Source organism: Calypte anna, chromosome Z, assembly GCF_003957555.1.
Source record: "Calypte anna isolate BGI_N300 chromosome Z, bCalAnn1_v1.p, whole genome shotgun sequence".
NCBI lineage: Eukaryota > Metazoa > Chordata > Aves > Apodiformes > Trochilidae > Calypte > Calypte anna.
In genome coordinates, this window is record NC_044274.1 from 67,068,500 (window position 1) to 67,086,730 (window position 18,231).

General features: G+C 41.7%; 1 protein-coding gene across 1 annotated transcript; it reads left to right on the plus strand.

The window, feature by feature from the left end:
- The first annotated feature begins 7,973 nt into the window (after positions 1 to 7,973).
- On the plus strand, positions 7,974 to 14,086 carry ZCCHC9 (zinc finger CCHC-type containing 9). The gene is made up of 5 exons (XM_030467239.1): positions 7,974 to 8,485; positions 9,560 to 9,710; positions 9,966 to 10,058; positions 11,157 to 11,225; positions 13,300 to 14,086. Exons 1-5 carry the CDS (start codon positions 8,000 to 8,002, stop codon positions 13,413 to 13,415), a joined length of 915 nt encoding a protein of 304 aa, XP_030323099.1. The 5' UTR covers positions 7,974 to 7,999; the 3' UTR covers positions 13,416 to 14,086.
- Positions 14,087 to 18,231: the final 4,145 nt, after the last annotated feature.

The window sequence follows — 18,231 nt, forward strand, 5'->3', positions numbered from 1 at the left end:
ATGATGCTGTGACTGTATCAGATACTGCAAAATGCCTGCAGATGAGTAAATAAACCAGAGAAATGCTCTAACCATGCTGTGCTTTAACCAAACGTGGAATCATAGGCCTGCAAAAAGTAAGTAAACTTACAGTAGGTAAGTAAGATAAGTAAGTAAGATAAAACTTATCTCTCTTATGATTAAACTGTGGGTTTCTCTGCATTGCTGGCTTCCAAGTGTGTCCTTCATAATTAAAATACCCTTCCTTGTGTGGGCTTTTCATAAAATCTTGTTATTTGCCTTCAACATTTTTTCCTTCTTCAATCTTTCTCATTCTCCATGACCTTTATGCTACCAGGAAAAGTAACTCAGCTGATTAATATGAATGAATTCTTCATTCTGCTTCACCATTTCATATTTTAAATGAAACTTGGCCATTCTCCTCTCCATTGACGTTATTCTGGACATCTTAACTTAGTCCTACTCCATCATTTCAGTCCTCAGACCTGTTTGCTGTCTTTTTGTTCTGTGTTTATCTTCAAACCAAGGACAACCTGGGGCTGGAAGGTGTGGGGAGTCTGTTCCTGTAAACTTTCCATGACGCTTAAATGTTGCAACACTGCAGATGCACTGTTTCCAGAGGATATGCTCTAGTGAACAGCTGTAGCAAAAAAAAAAAAAAACCCCAAACCACCAAAAAAAAACACAGAAAACAAAAAACCAACCTGAAAGGTTATCGGGCAAAAAAAAGAGAATTATACAGATTATGATTCAATAAGTAGATCTTAAGGGATAAAAGTTGGGTTGCTGTACTAGCCCTAGAAATATGATCTTGCTTCTTGCCTTATCATATTTAGTTTTCTCATGCCACTGATTTTGCTCTGCTGAAATACTTTTCTGCCAATAAAATTCCTTCCTGATAGATTCTGACCTGATTTTCTATAAGCCTTTAGATTGATTAAGTACTCCAAGAAGAGCTATATGCTGTGCCTGGAGTACTTTTATAATCTTGACAAACACATCAGTGACTAGGGAACAGAAAAAGTAATGCCCCATCAAAGCCTAACAGTGGTCCCTCAGGCATCTCATGCAGGGTGAGAACTGGAGAAGAGTCAGCCATTAGAGGATAAGGGCACTGTACTCTCAGTTCTACCAGAAATGGACAATGAATTTGCAAAAGGGGCCTCTGTAGAACAGGGAACGCATTCATCGGTGTTGCAACTGCCTAACAAATACTGCTCTGACAATAAACAGCTTGTCTAAATGGCCAGAGTGATGGTAATTAACTGTGTTGATTCGTATTTGCATCATAAGGGCACCAAAGGTGCTCAGGAAGCTGAAGATCCTTTCATCTGTGGATTACAAAGATGTTAACATTAACGACAGACCTTTTTCAAGGCATACACAAGGTAAAGGGGACACAAAACAGTGGATGAGAGGGACACAGGCTGAAAGCACAGAGGAGAAGAGCCAAGGAAAGCAGAAGTTAGGCAATGCTTAGACAATTAGGAGCATAATTACATATACTGGGAGATTAAAGCATGGATACATAAGTGGAATTATTTGTGCCAAGCCTGAACGTTTGGAGCTGTGTGGAAGATATACAGAGATTCACCCTGAGAAAGCCAGCTCTTTGCAACAAGCCCATGGCCTGGCTAAGAAGTACTGTCAATAAACTGGAAAGTCCAGGGGAGGCTCAAATGTCAAGTCAGGAGAGGCACTGGAGGCTGCACCAAGGTGAGGGAGGCAGGAAATCTGAGCCCAGGGTATGGGGGATAACCTGCCTTGGGAGAATGCAGGGAATGCTTCAGGGCAACAGACCCAAAGAAAGAGAAAAACATGGACATGATCCACAAAGAGGTTTAAAGCTTTCCTGTACTTGATAACCAGACTTGATAACACATGCAAAAGACAAATTTCTGTATATGCACTGCCTGTACTAACAGCTGAACATGAGCTGTTAGTACAAAAAAGCAGCAAGTCGGTGGAGGACTTAATGCAAAACTGTCTTTTTTCCCTGAGACATACAACATAATTTGTCCTATAGCAACACCAGAGTGGCTAGAGACTGTTCTACTATGATGTCTTCAAAATCTGGCTTTATTCCATGCACTGGTGTTCACATAACTCATGGAAAGAGCAAACAAAATTCATGTCTTGCCAGGAAGGTTCCATATAATAAAGATTTTGACAGGTGGGTCTCCATGCACTGAACTGATTTATTGTCTGAAAGCTGATTTAAAAGCTAAAGGCCCAAGCCTGTAGCTAAGACAGTTGTAATTGATTTTGCTCTTGACACCTTACACCCAAAAATCTTTTGCTAACAAAAAATTACTAGACAGACTCTGAGAGTTCAGGAAACTGTCACTCTTAAAATAAGAATGCCTACCTGAACAGACCTGATGTATTTTTCTCTGGAAATATATATATATATATAAAGACATTAGATAACACACAGAAGGAATTACACCTAATATTTACATGCAGAATTATATAACTAATAAGATTTGTCAGAATGTAATCTAAGACCTGCTCTAACAATTTCATTTTTCTGCTGTAATGACTTTTACAGTTTACCTTCAACTTAAAACTAAATTAAAAGATTAAAGACTTTAAAGAAATAGTAATTTCTTCTGCTTGCAAGGATGTCTGAAGATAAGACATACAGAGGTGCATTATGTATAGTACAGAAGTCCTGCCAAGTTGAGTCTTCCAAGAGGGTACAAACATACATTCATCTACTGCACTGTTGCTGGTTGATATCACATTTCTTACTCATTCAGTATAGATTATTATAGAAGACTGGGCTCCTAATAAGAAAATACCAGCTATATTATAATACTAAGTTTATTAGTAAATGGAAATGAACATACATTTTGTTCACCTAGCCAATCTTCTGGGAACTCAGATGGATCCAGGAGTGTCTTAGACAAAGGGCAAGAAGAGTTAATTAATTTTAGTTCATTTTGTATACATGTATTCTTTTTTTAAATGAAAATGTTGTCCATAAGTTTTCTGTTTATGCCTTTATTAAAGTATATGTTTTAGCTCTCATTCTAGTTCTATAGCTCTGCTTTCTGGGATAGAATTTCCTTTCAGTTATATTGATGGTCATTTGGCAACAGCAGCATGAACAGAATTATCTGGAAAATATCAGCATCATGGACACCTGTGATACCCACATTAAAAATAATTATTATCTGTATTTTTAAAGTTTAAACTGGTCCATGTGTTTAAAAGAGTACCTTCCCAGCTAAATCTGTATCACCAAGTATGGAGATACTTACATATACACATATCTGGAGATGGATTTCCCTCCTCCAAGCCAGAGCACCTTTTTAACCCCAAACCATTCAAGAAAGCAAAGATAAATTACTAATTCCAAAAGTGATCAGCAAATCTTGAAAATGTGTCAAGGTGCCTAGCTCAAACAGGAGTCAAACACCAGGTGCCTAAACATGATCTTGTTATCCAAATGCCTTCGAGATTAAAGGTATTGATCATTTGACTGGTATTCAGCAAATAACTGTGTGCCTGGACTACTGGCACTTTTGAATTTTTAAGTAAAAATGAGGGATTTGTAGATTTAATGTTGTACTGGAATATAAGAAATGAGTACGACCAAAAAGATCAGAAGCATGGAGCACCCTTACTTGCTGCTTAGCATGCCTCTATTTGTATGTTTGCTTCTGCTTGTATTTTTAGATTGTTGATTTTCCTTTACTCTGTGAAACACAGCAGGTTTATTCAAAATACAGCCAATAGTGTAGATGGAAGAGCCCCCTGCAGCCATATGTATGCTACTGAACTGCAGAGGATAATCCGTTCTTCATTCTTTTGTATCTTCAGCTCTGTGATATTAAGATACTAGCTAAAGTGCAGTTCTGTGAAATTTAAGTTTAAAGTCATACAGTTGCTCCCTGTGTGTTTCTGGAAAACCAAAAATTATGTTCTGTAAGAAAACAATGTTTTCTTAATGAACTGTCATCAAAACCAGCAACAAGGGAAACTCTTGTGCTATCTCAAGAATATGTATCTAAAAACCATGCTTGAGCCACATTTTCTATATTTTTTTTAATATAGAAATAGTAAATAGCATTGTTTTTTTGCAATATAAAGTAACCAAATGAAATAGCTGGCCACAGGGTAACCTTTAATGGCTTTTGCTCATCCAGGCACATACGCACTTGCCTAAATACAAACTTTTGAATATGTGAGTTAATCCAGCAACATATGTCAGTAGATGGAGCAACAGATTTAAGCACTCGGTAAATATGCAAAAGAATTAGAGCCCCAAGCAATACAGCCTGACAGAAATAATACAGAGTGACGGTCAGCTGAGCACATTTACCGAAGGTGACGCAGCTTTGGCTGTAGCCATTAAAATCCATGGATATTTGAATATTAAATACAGTATACGCAGTTGTGTAATATGAGCAAGAAAGGAAAAAAAAAAAAAAAAAAAAAAAAAGATTGGCAATCTGTTCAGTTTACAGTGAATAAATCAAAGTAGACCACCGGACAGAAGCCCTCAGAATACCATAGACAGAAAATAATTTAAGCAGACAAAGGCCTTACTGTTTTTGCTTTCTCTCCCCAGGCTTAAATAAAAATTAAAACAACTAGGCAAATGTCACCCTGACACTTTGGCAAGTGGTATTAACTATCCAAGCAACAAAGGCAAAAAAGTGTGAAGACTCCATCAGTCATATGTATGTACAACTAAAGCCTCTGGTACATCTTCAGCAAGCAAAATTCTTTTTGGGTTTTGCAGGCAGACTTTTTACACTTGGTATTCCCTCATGATTTCTGACCAGCACATCCTTCTTGCCCTTGTGGATTTTTCACTCCTTTGAGCCTCCATCACAGGTCCTGTGTGGCATTGAACCACTCTCATTTTTTGTGCCAGCTCTTCCCAAGATGTGCTTCTCTCAGATTCGCAGTCACAATCTAAGACAGCTCCTACAGAGAGGGGCTGAAGAACACCAAGTCAGTCCTTGGATCATGCTAAAATAATGGGTGAACAAAAGAAATAAAAATGAACTGTCTTTGAAGGAGAGGGAAGGATCCGCACATGTTCCTCTTTCTCTGGTTACTAACATGAAATGATTCATACTATAATTATTCCAGGAAATTTCATCTGGAGTTACTGAAGATGCTACAGAACCCACTGGTCCAGATTTTTAGTTCTCTTGTCTCAAATCTTCCATGCATTTTATGTTTGTGAGAGAAAGTCTCATTAAGAGATCCATTAGACTGTGCTTCTACAAACATGGTGCTGCAGACAGGCAATTTGGTGTCTCTTAGTAAAATATGAAAAAAAGGCAACAAATTTTACAAAGATTTGAAAGACTGGTGTCCTGCTCACTTTTTAACTGCTGCTGAGAATGGCAGAGCTCCCAGATGACTAATGTCACATTGGAACAAACTAAACCAGCACAAATTTAAACGTGGTCACTCTCACAGAAGTCACATTTGTGAAGGAAATACTGTCTTGTTGATTTAGTAGAAAAGTATTAAGCAGCCTTTTCCACTCCTAAGGGCTGTGGATCCTGCCTAGACACACAAACACAAAATTTGAGCTCTCTAAAAGAAATTGGCACATTTTATACTTCAAGAGAACAGGAAACAAAGCAAGTCCCCTCTAATTTGTCTTGCTTATGCTGTTCTTAGCTTTTCCCTGCACTCATTCCCATGTCCAGCACAGCGACTGATGACCTGTCTGTTGTGAGCTCAGCAAGGAGGAAAGAGGAGCCTGCAGCAAAACAAAAACCTGCACTGAAGTGAAACCAGTGAGCAGCATGCATGCTGTCTCCACTTAGTGAAAATTAGCTGATAGACAGACAGACATACATATATAGATGTAATTAAATGTATTATTTTCTTTCCTTTTGACAGGTAAATCAATTCTTACCCATTGTAATACATAAAATTAATCTGGCCACATACACTGCATATAGATTAGCAAGCATTTCACCCCAGATCTTTAAAAAAAAACACCTTTAACAACCATCTAAAAACCTAACCCAGCAACACACAGCTACTCATAAAACACAGCCTAACAAAGACACAGAGTACGTATACCTGTAAGGTATGTCATGTATGATGGCCATGGGATCCTCAATTGCCTTCTTCCTCCTCCCCTTGGGCCAGCATTGTTTCTCCCAGTAGCCCTTTCTGGTGGTATGAATCAGATGTGACTGTCTATTCTAACCTGTGGGGTTGCAGGAACCAGGACCTCATGCTGTGGCTGAGATGTAACCACATTGGCAAGTTATTTATTTTCAAATTTATAAATCAAATCCTGACTCTCTGATTTAATTCCCGTGCTTAATACCAGTGGCTCTTAGATGGCATTTATCAATTATTTTTACCTGCAGCAAATGCACTCTTATAGTTCTTATATCTCTAGTTGTTCTTGATGGCAACGATGCAGTTCAACAGAAAAACCAATGCACGCTTTGTGCATACCCCCCTCTAGTGGACATAAATCCCAAAAATTTCGGAAAAATAAGGCGAAGAAATTTCCCAAGGGGACAAAAATATTAAGGATAATTAATAGAGAAGGAACAGTGCCCTGCTGCCCTTTTAAAATCAGCTCGAGATCACCAGAAAGGAGATGAAGATCTAGTGGAGCTAAAAATATAATAAACATAAGACTGTCTTGAGAAAAAAAAAAATAAAATCTTTCTGGATTTGTAAACATTTATATAATTGCTAAGCAGGGGCCTCTAACAACACAGTCCCGGAGGCTTGTGAACCTTAAGGGAATGGTTTGGAGAGCAGAGCAAAACATGTCATAAATTATCTTTCAAAAAGCCATCCTCTTTGAGAAAGCCTGATGTAAAAATTTCAGCTGACGATTTGGATCAGCTTCACTGCTTTGTAACTGAGTTAGGGACTAATTCGGTGCCCCAGCACTACTCCTGGGGAAAGAGAGAACTCCATCTACACTTGACTGACTTTACTGAGCAACAGGAGCACTAAACTGGTGCAGCAGCACCCGCACAACTCCTCATCTGCAGAGGGCCTGGGATAAAACCTTGGAGCATGTCAAACCGTGCTGGTGTCAGAAATGTGAGATAGCAGCTGCCTCAGGACGGAACCGGCAAAGAGGTGAGGAGCGTGACACAGGCACGGTGAAGCAAGCCCAGAAGTGGCAGTGCCACAGCCTGAGCAGCGCTGTGGCACCCGGGCAATATCACCCTGTGCTGTATATGGGGACAGCACTAACCTACAGACTGTGACACAGGAGCCAGGCTGGCACTGGGTGCTGCGCTGTGTCACTCCGAGGAGCTGCTGGCAGACGGGCTGCGCCCCGAGAATGACTGCAGGGCATTCCTGACACCCCTGGTGATCCTTACAGCTCCTCCAGCAGCTCCTTGGGCACCACTGCGTCACACAGTCCTTTCACACCTTCAGTGAAGAACAATTTGGCACTGGGACAGGTTGCCCAGAGAGGTGGTGGAAGCCCCATCCCTGGAAGTTTTTAAGGCCAGTCTGGACAGGGCTCTCAGCAACCTGATCTGGTGGGAGGTGTCCCTGCCCATGGCAAGGGGGTTGGAACTGGGTGATCTTGAAGTTCCCTTCCACCCCTAAAAATTCTATGATTCTTTGAAGTCAGAATTTCTCCGGAAGAGGGCTAAGGAGCCTTTTGAAGTGCGCTCACAAACGGCAGACACGTACACTGTGGACACGACTACTTCAGCAAGGCAATGCAGCAAACAACCGCACACACATCACTCTGTTAACCAGCCGGTGAGAACACCAGGGGAACACCGCACCTCAGCGGCTCCCCTCAGGACGGGAGCACCGGGACTCGCCGGGATCCCAAGGCGGACCGAGAGCCGCTCCCAGTCCCCACCACCTTCCCGTCTCTCTGGGGAGGTGCTTGACCCTCTCCCACCCCTCAGCTGCTGGCCCGGCCCCTCCCGCTCCTCTCAGCACCGCCTCACCCGCCGCTGCTCCGCCCCAAGATGGCGGCGGGGGGAAGAGACTCCGGGGGTGGGCACGCCGAGAGATGACGCCACTACCGGCGCGCGGAGAAAGGTCGGTACCGCTGAGGCGGGGTGGTGGAGTTCGGGACCCGCAGAACCGGGTCAGTTGCCGGGCTTTGCCGGGCTCTCTCCGGGTCAGTTGCCGGGCTCTCCCCAGCAGCTGCCCCACCATGACCAGGTGGGCTCGCCGGAGCGGCGGTTCCGGCGAAAAGGCGCTGAATGCCACCCCTTGGGAGGAGATGGTGAGCGGCCCCGAAGGTTCTCAGGGCCGGTCCGGCGCTCTCTCCCTGAAGAAGGAGGAAGAGAGGAGGAAGAAGAAGAGTAAGAAGAAAAAGGAGTATCTGAACGAAGACGTTAACGGGTTCGCGGCGTACCTGCAGCAGAGTTCGCGGGGCGGGGAGGTATCTGAGGCGGCCAGCGCTGAGCTGGAGGTGGCCATAGCCCTGAGGAAGGAGAAGCGGCGAGAGGACAGGAGGCTGAAGAGGCAAGAGAAGAAGAAAAACGCCATGGTGAGCTTCCCCTCGGGACATGGAGGTTTTGTCCGTCCCTGGTAACTTTTAAAAACTCAGGGAAAGCTCTGTGTGGAAAAGGTAGATGCCTTATTCTTTGCGGGTCCTGCAAAGAGACGTTGCGAGTTAGTAAAGTGGATTAAAGGATCTCATCTTTGAAACAAGCAATGAATTTCAGCCTTAGCCTTTCAGTTGAACGGTTCTCCTGCTACCCTTTGAGTCTGTAGTCACTGTTATCTCTTGGGTGAAATTAATTCACTGCATTTGTGTATGGGATTCATCACCACAATGCTCTTGCTTCTTGTTTTGAGGCATCTTTCTACAGTGTCTCTGCTTGGGAATTGCATTGAGGTTCCCAACAGATTCTAGTGAGACTGTCTGAATCTGCTATCTCAGCACGAACTTAGGTATCCATAATAAACTTACGTGGAATATATCCTGGGAACATGGTAAAGAGAATCAATGCTAACTTATTTGAGATAGCCAAGGTCTTTATGAGTGAATTATAGGAGTGGTGTAACATCATTTACATTTACACAAGCACTTATTGCAATAGTACTTACAGAGCCTGGGGAACAGGGCTGTGCTGGTTGTAAAAATCAACTGTTAGTGTTCATCTCAGTTGTCAGTGTGTGGATATCCCACATGGTGTGGTGTTGGTGGAGGCACAGAAGTACCCGTAATAATGCAATTTAGTGGTGCCAGCCTCTGACAGCTACTTTGAGACAGGCTGTTTTATTTAGCTGTTTATTCCCTGAGGAGAAAATCTCTTGATATGTTCGTCTGCTAAAAAGCTGGAAGGTCTTATTAGACTGTGATTTTGCAAGTTCTTGACTGCTGTTCACAGAACTTTGTTTGCTTGCTTGTTTATTATTGGTACAGTGACTTCATTTGTCAACACTAGACAAATAGTGATAGCATGCTCAAGGTTTTAGCCAAGGGAAGCAGTTATCTAGAGGTGACAGTCAGATAACAGGAGTAAGTGAATTCTTCAGTAATACTACCTGTAAGTGCTGTGTTTTGCTATGTGAACTGCCCATGAAAATGCTTATAAGTTAATTTTTATTTTCAAAGGTGTGCTTCCACTGTAGAGAACCTGGTCATGGTGTTGCTGATTGTCCTGCTGTACTTGCAAGTGAAGAAATGGGCACAGGAATCTGTTACCGGTGTGGCTCCACAGAACATGACATCAGCAAATGCAAAGCAAAAGTAGACCCAGCTGTTGGTATGTCCCAGAGGTTTATTTTTTGAGGTGCTTTCTTCTGAAGCACACACTTTGTGTTTTAGCAATCTGAATGTTCAGAGGAGAGAGGCTAATATGTTCAAAGGGCTACAGTATTACAACAGTGAGCCTAATGGTGTGAGAGACAGTTCATAGTAAAGCAGCATGGTATTATATTGTAGTTAGAGTGTGCTCACAGTCATCTGTAACTTTGTGAAGTTTCCTAGTGTGGTTCATAAACTCTGTGGGATTTTGCAGGGGCATTTCCATATGCTAAATGTTTCATCTGCGGTGAGATGGGGCATCTTTCAAGGTCATGTCCAGATAATCCCAAGGGACTGTATGCTGAAGGTGAGTGTACTGATTTACTAAACACAAAGCACATTTTTCATACCTACCTGCTACAGAGAAAAGTAACATTGCAACTGAATGAGGATCCAATTAATAGGAATTTTTAAATATCTTTTACTCTTAGCAGAAGCAGATTAATTTGGGGAAATTTTGGAAATTTAGTGTTAGTGTTGGTTACATAGGGATTTCTGTTTAATATGTAAGTTTAGTGTTAAACTAAATGAGATGCAAAATGAGAGAACTTCCTTGTTGCAATTTCAAGAGGTAGACAAAATCATAAAAGGCTGTATATATGTAGTCAGTGTGTAATTAAATGCACATATGCCAAAGTATGAGGTAAAGTCATAATCTCATGCTATAACTAAAGACCTTGGGAGGTGTCCATATGATATTTTCCTTGGAAAGTGAAGATTACCACATTGTTGAGAAATCTAAGTTTGAAGTTTTCACTCGGATTCTGCTCTCCCTGCTTTCTCCATTGGCACCAGCAAATACCAACACATAGCATTCTGTCTCCCAGCACAAGTTTGAGGTCTTGCAAACTCAAAGGAGTGTCTTAAACAATTAAATTGGAAGAAGAATCACTTCAGAGTCATTGTACTTCTGCTTTCAGTGTTTGGACTGTGAATGGTATTTGTATCATATCTGAGTAAGTGCAGCCACATTACCTGTCTCTCAGCAGTTTCTGTTAATTTCCAAACTTCCTTTGAATAACTGAATTCCAGCAGAAGTCAACTTTTTTCTCAAAAACAGAGCTTCAGGCAAATCAGAAATACTCAGTATGTGGTGATTGGAGTTTATATTCTGTGGTGCTTTACAGAGCAGTGTGGTTACAAACAGCTCTTCCAGTCCATCAGACACACAGGCAGAGGAAGCTGTGCTTCCAGGTGTATCCACTCCAAGATGTGGCATTATTGTGTCTATAGGAGAGCAGCCCTGTCCTTCAGGACATTTCCTTATCACATTGACAGGTTGTCACTACAGAAAACCAGAACAAGATTTTTCATTATAGGTACAAGAGCAAAATAGTGTAGTGGGGTTGTTTTGTGTTTGGTGTTTGCTGTTAGTTTGGTTTTGTAACAACTCCCTCTTTAACAGGTGGTGGCTGCAGACTTTGTGGCTCTGTGGAGCACTTCAGAAAAGACTGCCCAGAAAAACAGAATGCAGGTAAGATGCAGGGAAGTGTCCTGAGTGTGAGTAGAGAGTTGAGTAATGTTTATTTACTGCTTTGCCTGACTTTTATCAAGAAAAAGGGGTTTGAGAAGAGAACTAACAAACAGCAAATGTGACTTAACGTATGAATACTTAATTATGGGGTATTTGGAGGAGATAAAGTAGCAATCCAAAACTTCAACTTTCCATTAAAAAAAAACAAAACAGCCTAGTTTGTCGGTTTCTGAAGATAGTATGATTTAATGTGTATTTGTTGGTATTCATGCTGCTGTTCACAACTTTAGCAGCTGTAGAAAAAAACAGGTTTCTTCTCTGAGGGCTTCTGTGTGAAGTGGTAGAGCTGAATATAATGTTGCAGGTACTGTCAGCTTGTAAAAACTGCATGTGCAGGTAATTAGTTGAGGATGGGAGAGAAAGGAGACAGGTGACCTATTTGTTAGATTCACCAGCTAGTAACCTATTTAGTTACATGTTCTTCAGTTACCTGTGCAGGTGGGAAAACTGCTCAAAACACAAAAAAAACCTGTGCTAAGGAAAGCAATATCATCAGCATTGGTTCTGTTACTGAAGTGGTGATGCATTTGTGCATTTTTCTGTCTTGCATTTTCTACTTTTCTACTTTTGCTGTATCTGGTCTTATATATGATGTTGTTGATTCTTCTAGATCTATGCTGATTTGCTAGCTTAGAACAAGTGAGATTGAGACTTAACTGGCATGACAATTTTCTAATGAAAAAAAAGACACGTTAATAAAAATTTCTCCAAACACAGCCATAGCAGATTTTTTGGCAGTGCCCCCTACTTCCTCAGTGGAGCTGATACCAGTAACACAGCCCTCATTGGATTTCCACATGCCACGTTGATGGCAAACTATGTTTGTTTGGTTAACACTTGTAAGTCACAAACCTGTACAGATGCTGTAGGAGAAAAGAAACTTTTGTAGGGAATGGCATTGCTGAAAGCTGTAACTGGGAAATAGCAGTCTCAGCTCTCAGTGCAGTCTAGTGCAAGCCTTTCTGCTCCCTGGCAGTAGGGCTCTAAATTACATATGAAGCAGATCTAGAATTTTTTTCCACCTTGTTTTTTGTTTTTTTTTTTTTTAAGAAGTTTTGTCTGAAATGAAGACTTGACCACTGCTGTTCAATTTCCTAAGGGGCATCTTGGTCTTCACACTGATGTTTCAAAACCAGTATTGCTGGGTTAAAAACAGTTGCAATAATTGGAACTGTGACAACATTACCACAGTTTTGTCACAATATTGTCTCAATATCCAGGTAAGAGACAGCATGTTACAAAGACACATTGTCATTCTTTAGAATCAGTCTGCATCATGAATAGTTGTTTTAAACTGCAGGAGGATAGGTGACAGCTAGCAAAGAAGCTTAGGCAGTACAGTTGATAATTTATTCAGATGTAGTTATTTGGCCTGCTTTAATGTACAGAAGTGAATCCAGGTAAACACTGATTTAGCTATGTCATATTCTTGGTATGATAATGATTTGATTTGTTGCTCTCAAGATGAGGTTGTCATTTTCTTCAGAAAAGAAATACCAGCTGGTTAACCAGTGCTTTCTCTAGGAAAGGGGTGCAAATTGTTCAAAATAGCATTTAATCAGCAAAAGGATGATGCTGATTATATGCAGGGCTATGAGCTGGTGAATGTAAATTTTGCTCTGTTCCTCCTCAGGCTTAGTTTTTTATTCTGAATAATTGAGAAGGTATTTAATTTGTATCCATGCTTGTCTTACTCTGAAATCTTCATTGTAAGAGTTGTTTGGGCTTGCATGAGAGCTAATGTATCAAATGCATACTCTTTGCATATTTCTTTGGACAGTCAAATAGCAGAAAACAAGTAGTAATGGTTTCTGAACCCTGACAATCTCCATGGGGGAAGAAAGGGAGTTTACACTGCCTTAAAAAACACAAGATAAAAGAAAAAAAGTTGTGTAAGGCAAATTGGCTTCAGAGCTAGACCAGACAGATATTTGGTGCTTTAATACCTCAAGTGAAAGTGTAATAAAGTGGTGGAGCTTAACCTTTCCATAATCTTTTGTCTCTCCCCCTGCAGATCAGGTGACAGTGGGGCGATGGGCTACTGGAATGAGTGCAGATTATGAAGAAATTACAGACACACTGAAGCTGCAGAAACCCAAACTGAAAGTACCCAAAATTGTTACTTTTTGAAGATTCTTGATTCTAAACCACAGTTCTAAAGTGCTTCACTCCAGAGTAGTGACTACATGAAGTGGAATGCTGGTTCCACAAAGTCGAGCAGACTGATGCTGCTAAATTATTTTTGTCTCTCATCATATTTCCAGTTTACTTCCCAGACTCTCCCAGCTTAATGAAAAGCTGGTAAGAACAGAAATACAGCAAGTGGATATTATATTTTTATATATTTCTGCCAAAATACTGCATGACCTCTGATTGACATTTCTTCTCACTGCCAGCTCTGTGAAGAGGGAATTGGCTGCTTCAACAAGAATCAGGTTGCAGTTGCCAAGGAGGGTTATGTGCTTTTTATCATGGAGGTTTATGACCACTGGATAATGGTGGTTGGGACTGTTGCCTTAAAAGTGCAGCTTGTACATATCAGAGATGAACACAATCATGCTGATCTTTAAGAGTGTTTCTCTGTTTGAAAGGGATTGTGGGTATTTTCTAAAAGGTTGTCTTGGTTTCTGGGTTTTGCCTTCTTTTAGGAAGAATTTATTTCTTTCTCTGTACGTACCAGCTATAGCAGTGAAGCTACCAGGTAAAACTTACAGCCTGTAGAGCTTTGTTATGCAATTCTTCCTACTCATGGTAGGTCAGGTAAAATATACACATTCATTAACCTGGTTGTTTATATGTTTTGGGTTGTTTGAATATTTGTTCACTGACAGAAACAGATTCATGCCTTCCTCTGATCCCCATGTTGAAATACACCTGAAAAGAGTTGAAGAGCAAGTGAGCAGCTTGCTTGGTTTATTCTTTCATGGAAAATGTTTAAAAATCTTCAGTTTTTCTGTCCCTTGGTGAGTGGGAGTAAATTTTGTTTTGCATTACACATGCCTCCTTAAGGGCAGATTTATTTATTTTAAAATGGATACTGCATCCTGAAAAACTGGAGCCTTTGAAAAACATATTTTAAAAGTTACAAAACAAACTTAAAACCCTGCAATTAAAATACTGTAGCAGCTCAGCCTGTGCAGCCTGCAGTGGTAGGCCTTCACTTCCATCTGATCACTTCCCCTGAGATGAACACTGAAGCACTGTGTTTCTGGAGAGGTGCACCTTGAGCTCCTCTCCCATCATAGAATCACAGAATGTCAGGTTGGAAGGGATTTAAGGATCATCTGGTCCAACCCTTCTGATATTATTGTTTATATGATATGTCCCAGCACCTTGTCGAGCTGAGACTTCAAGTTTTCCAAAGTGGGGGAATTGACCACTTCCCCTGGGAGACCATTCCATGGGGAATATCTGACTGTTCTCATGGGGAAAAACTGTCCACTTGTGTTCAGTTGGAATCTCCCCAGGAGCAGCTTGTGCCCATTCCCCCTTATCTTGTCCACATGACTCCTTGTAAATAGGGAGACTCCATCTTCTTTGTAGCTCCCCTTTAAGTACATTGTAATAAGGTCTCCCTTAACCCTTCTCTTTTGAAGGCTGAACAAACCCAGTTTTTTCAGCCTTTCCTCATATGGCAGGTGCTCTGCTCCTCTGATCATCCTCGTGGCTCTTCTTTGGACCTTCTCCAGTCTGTCCACATGCTTGTTGTACAGGAGGGACAAAAACTGAACACCGTACTCCAGGTGTGGTCTGACAAGCGCTGAGTGGAATGATGACTTCCTTAGCTCTGCTTGCCAATGCCCTTGTTGATGCAGCCCAGCATCCTGTTGGTTTTCTTTGGCCCTGTAGCACACTGATGGCTCATGTTGAGCTTGTTACCCACCAAGACCCCCAAGTCCCTTCCCACAAGGCTGCTGTCTGTGCTCTCTAACACGTGGTGCTTTGTGCTGACCTGGCAGTATGTTCAGGTGCTCTGCAGGGTCTCTGCCACTGGCTTCTCCAGCCTCTACTGCAGCTGGGGCTGCCATCAGACAGATGTGGTATTTCCATGTCCCAAAAACCTTAAATGTGCCCTTTAAAATTTCAGCTTGTGTTGTGCAGTAATTGAGGAAAACAGTCCTTGAGGGAAAGCTACCCAGTGATAAAGCCATTTCTTCTAAAGAATTAATTTATCCTCCATGTGTCCTTATAGTCCGTGTATCACCTTGGTGAGAAAATGGAAGGAACACCAGATAGAAAATGAGCTCTGGATTTGGGGTGCTTAGGACCATCTCCTGAAAGCAGGGGTTTGGAACATCCATTTCTTGCAGCAGAAAAATCCCAACCAAATACAGCAATTCAGTTGCATGGATATATTTTGTATTTGTAGGCTAGTTATTTTTTAAAACACACTGGTAAGGAATACAGGAGTATTCCTTAGAATAGGAAGAGCACTTATTTTAGGTTTCCAGTTTCTGCTGCACATTAAGTTAAGGCATGTCTATTCCTTTTTCGTTAATTAGAGCGTACACTTTAAGGGATCAATTAGGGAGTTTTAATTAACTATTGGATTAAAGCTGAAAGCAGTATCGCTTTAACTGGATGTTTTGCAATAGACATCTCACATTAAAAGGTCCCCCTTTATATTATATGAGTAAGAATACTTTAAAAAAGGAAACAAAAAACCAACATAAAACCAAACGTCTTTTTAGGTAATTTCCTGACTTAAAAAACTCAAGGATGTTGTAGCATGTCCTTTTACCAACAGGAACCTGAGGCTTTGCACCTTGACTTCTCTGTGCTGATCCTTCACAGGTAGAGGTGGGTGCAGGCAGTGCAGTGTGTGAGCTGTGCTCTCAGAGCAGTCCCTCTTCCTGAGGAAACAGCTGCTGTGGGTCTGTGTTTTTAAGACGTCGTCACCCAGTTGCACTCCTTCAGCCTAAGGCAGAAACCTCCCTGAGAACAAGCTGCCAAGTTTCATGGTGTATGGCATGTAACTTGGAGTAAGATAAGTCACCATGCCTGTCCTGATCACTGTCACTTCTGACTGGTCAAAGGGACGACTAAAACCAGGACGACTGAGAGAAAAGTTGTGGTGAAAGAAATCCTGCAAGAAGCAGTGGATTAACCTTTGTTCTCAAACCTTCTGAGCCCAGCCTGGCCTTCAGCACAGTGATGCAAGCCTTATAGTGCTCCTCTGGGGGTCACTGAGCCAACAACCATCACTGGGTAAGCCATCCTTGGGTTTCATACCAGTTGCTTTGCACCATCTTACAACAAGTTACCAGGTTTCTACACCCAGCTACTCATCTGTTGTCCTCTGAAGAGAAATAACAGACTTCTTCAGACATAGAAAACCACAGGGTACAGTCCCGGAAAACATTTCACTACAAAGGAAATGGCTCTGTCAGGTAATTGTGTGCTTGTATGGGGCTGGAAGTGTGTGTGCCTCACTCTTGTCCTCTGCTTTAGTGACTGCTGAGGAAAAAGGCACTGAAATGCTGCAGTCTGAGGACAGCTGCACAGGTTAGCAGTCTTCAGTAACCATTGAACAGAATTACTTGTTAAATGCACCAATTAATCTCTTTTTAGGTTATTTCTAAAGTATGTGTAGTTGAAGAAAGCTATTTTACAAGCAGCTGCAAAAGGTGCTGTATATAAAGATCTACCATGTCCACAAGCTCGTATAAAAGTTAAAGCAAATAATTAAGAGTTTAAGCAAAGGCTGCACACCAGAAACCTGCATCTCCTTTTCACAGCTGTTGCACAGAGGCTGTGAAATACAGTCCTTGGTCTATATCAAAAAGACACTCTCCTCCTACAGCCCTCCAGATGTGTGGCTGCATCTGGAACATCTCCCACTTTTGCAGTGCTTCATACAATGGCCAGAGGTCCCAGTGTTGGAGACAAAAGGGCAGGACCTAACCTGTAGGCATGTGCTCTGTAGAATGCTATAATGTTTCAAAAATGTGGAATAATGTTCTCCAGGTAGCCCTTGTGATGACCCCACAGCTGAGTTCAATGTGTGAAGAACTCATAGAAGGCTGCATAGAAAGCCACCCAAAAAGCTGGCAGGAAATGGTGGGTGCAGGCAGTTTGGGCTCTTTCTCCCTGGTGAGTCAAGTGTGTATTCGCAGCTGAACATTAGGTGTCTCTGTTCACTAAAAATTAGGTCCACAGAGACTTACCTGCCCACTGAAGAGCTTACCTGTCATCATCTGCACACAGAAAGGGTGAGCAGGACTTGAGTGCTGAGCTCCGAATGCAGCAGGACCCAGTGGCTTGAACCCAGCTGAGCAAGGAGGAGGCAAGCAGGGCTTGAAGCTCGACGTCCTCACTACTGAGGGACTGAGGTCTTGTACCCTATTTATGTGATAAAAAATGGTGATTCAAAAATCCAGACCTCGATTTATAGTCTCTTCTTTAGAGCCAAAGACTAGGACCTGCTTTCCTTTTTTTTATTACTAGTAGAGAAGCATCCCTGGTCACACAGTGACCAGCCTTCAATACACATAGAAGGCAGTGGATTATTTCACCTTATGTCCTGGTCCAGTGTACGGCTGCAGCCAGGGCTCCAGTTGGTGTCCTATCTGCTGCACTTGGTAGACTGCACAATGTGCAGGCATGCTGTAATCTATAAATCACTGATAAAAACTGTGATTTGTTGGTAGCTTAACCTGAAGATATGTGTAAGTGGGAAATGAACCAGGGTTCTTAGTCCACCAATTACAAGACTCCAGTGAGATAAAATGGCACTTGTACAGTCCACATGCATCAGTTCTCTTAACACCCCCACATTAATGTTATAGTCTAACTGCTGATGATCATAGTCATTTTTCTGAACAAAGCTCCTTTGAACAAAAATAAGATAATAAAACTAAGTAGACACACCACAGTAAAGCCTCTGAAACCATTCTGCTTTTTCATCTGTGAGGGAGTGGATCCAAGAGCCTTACTGCTATGCATT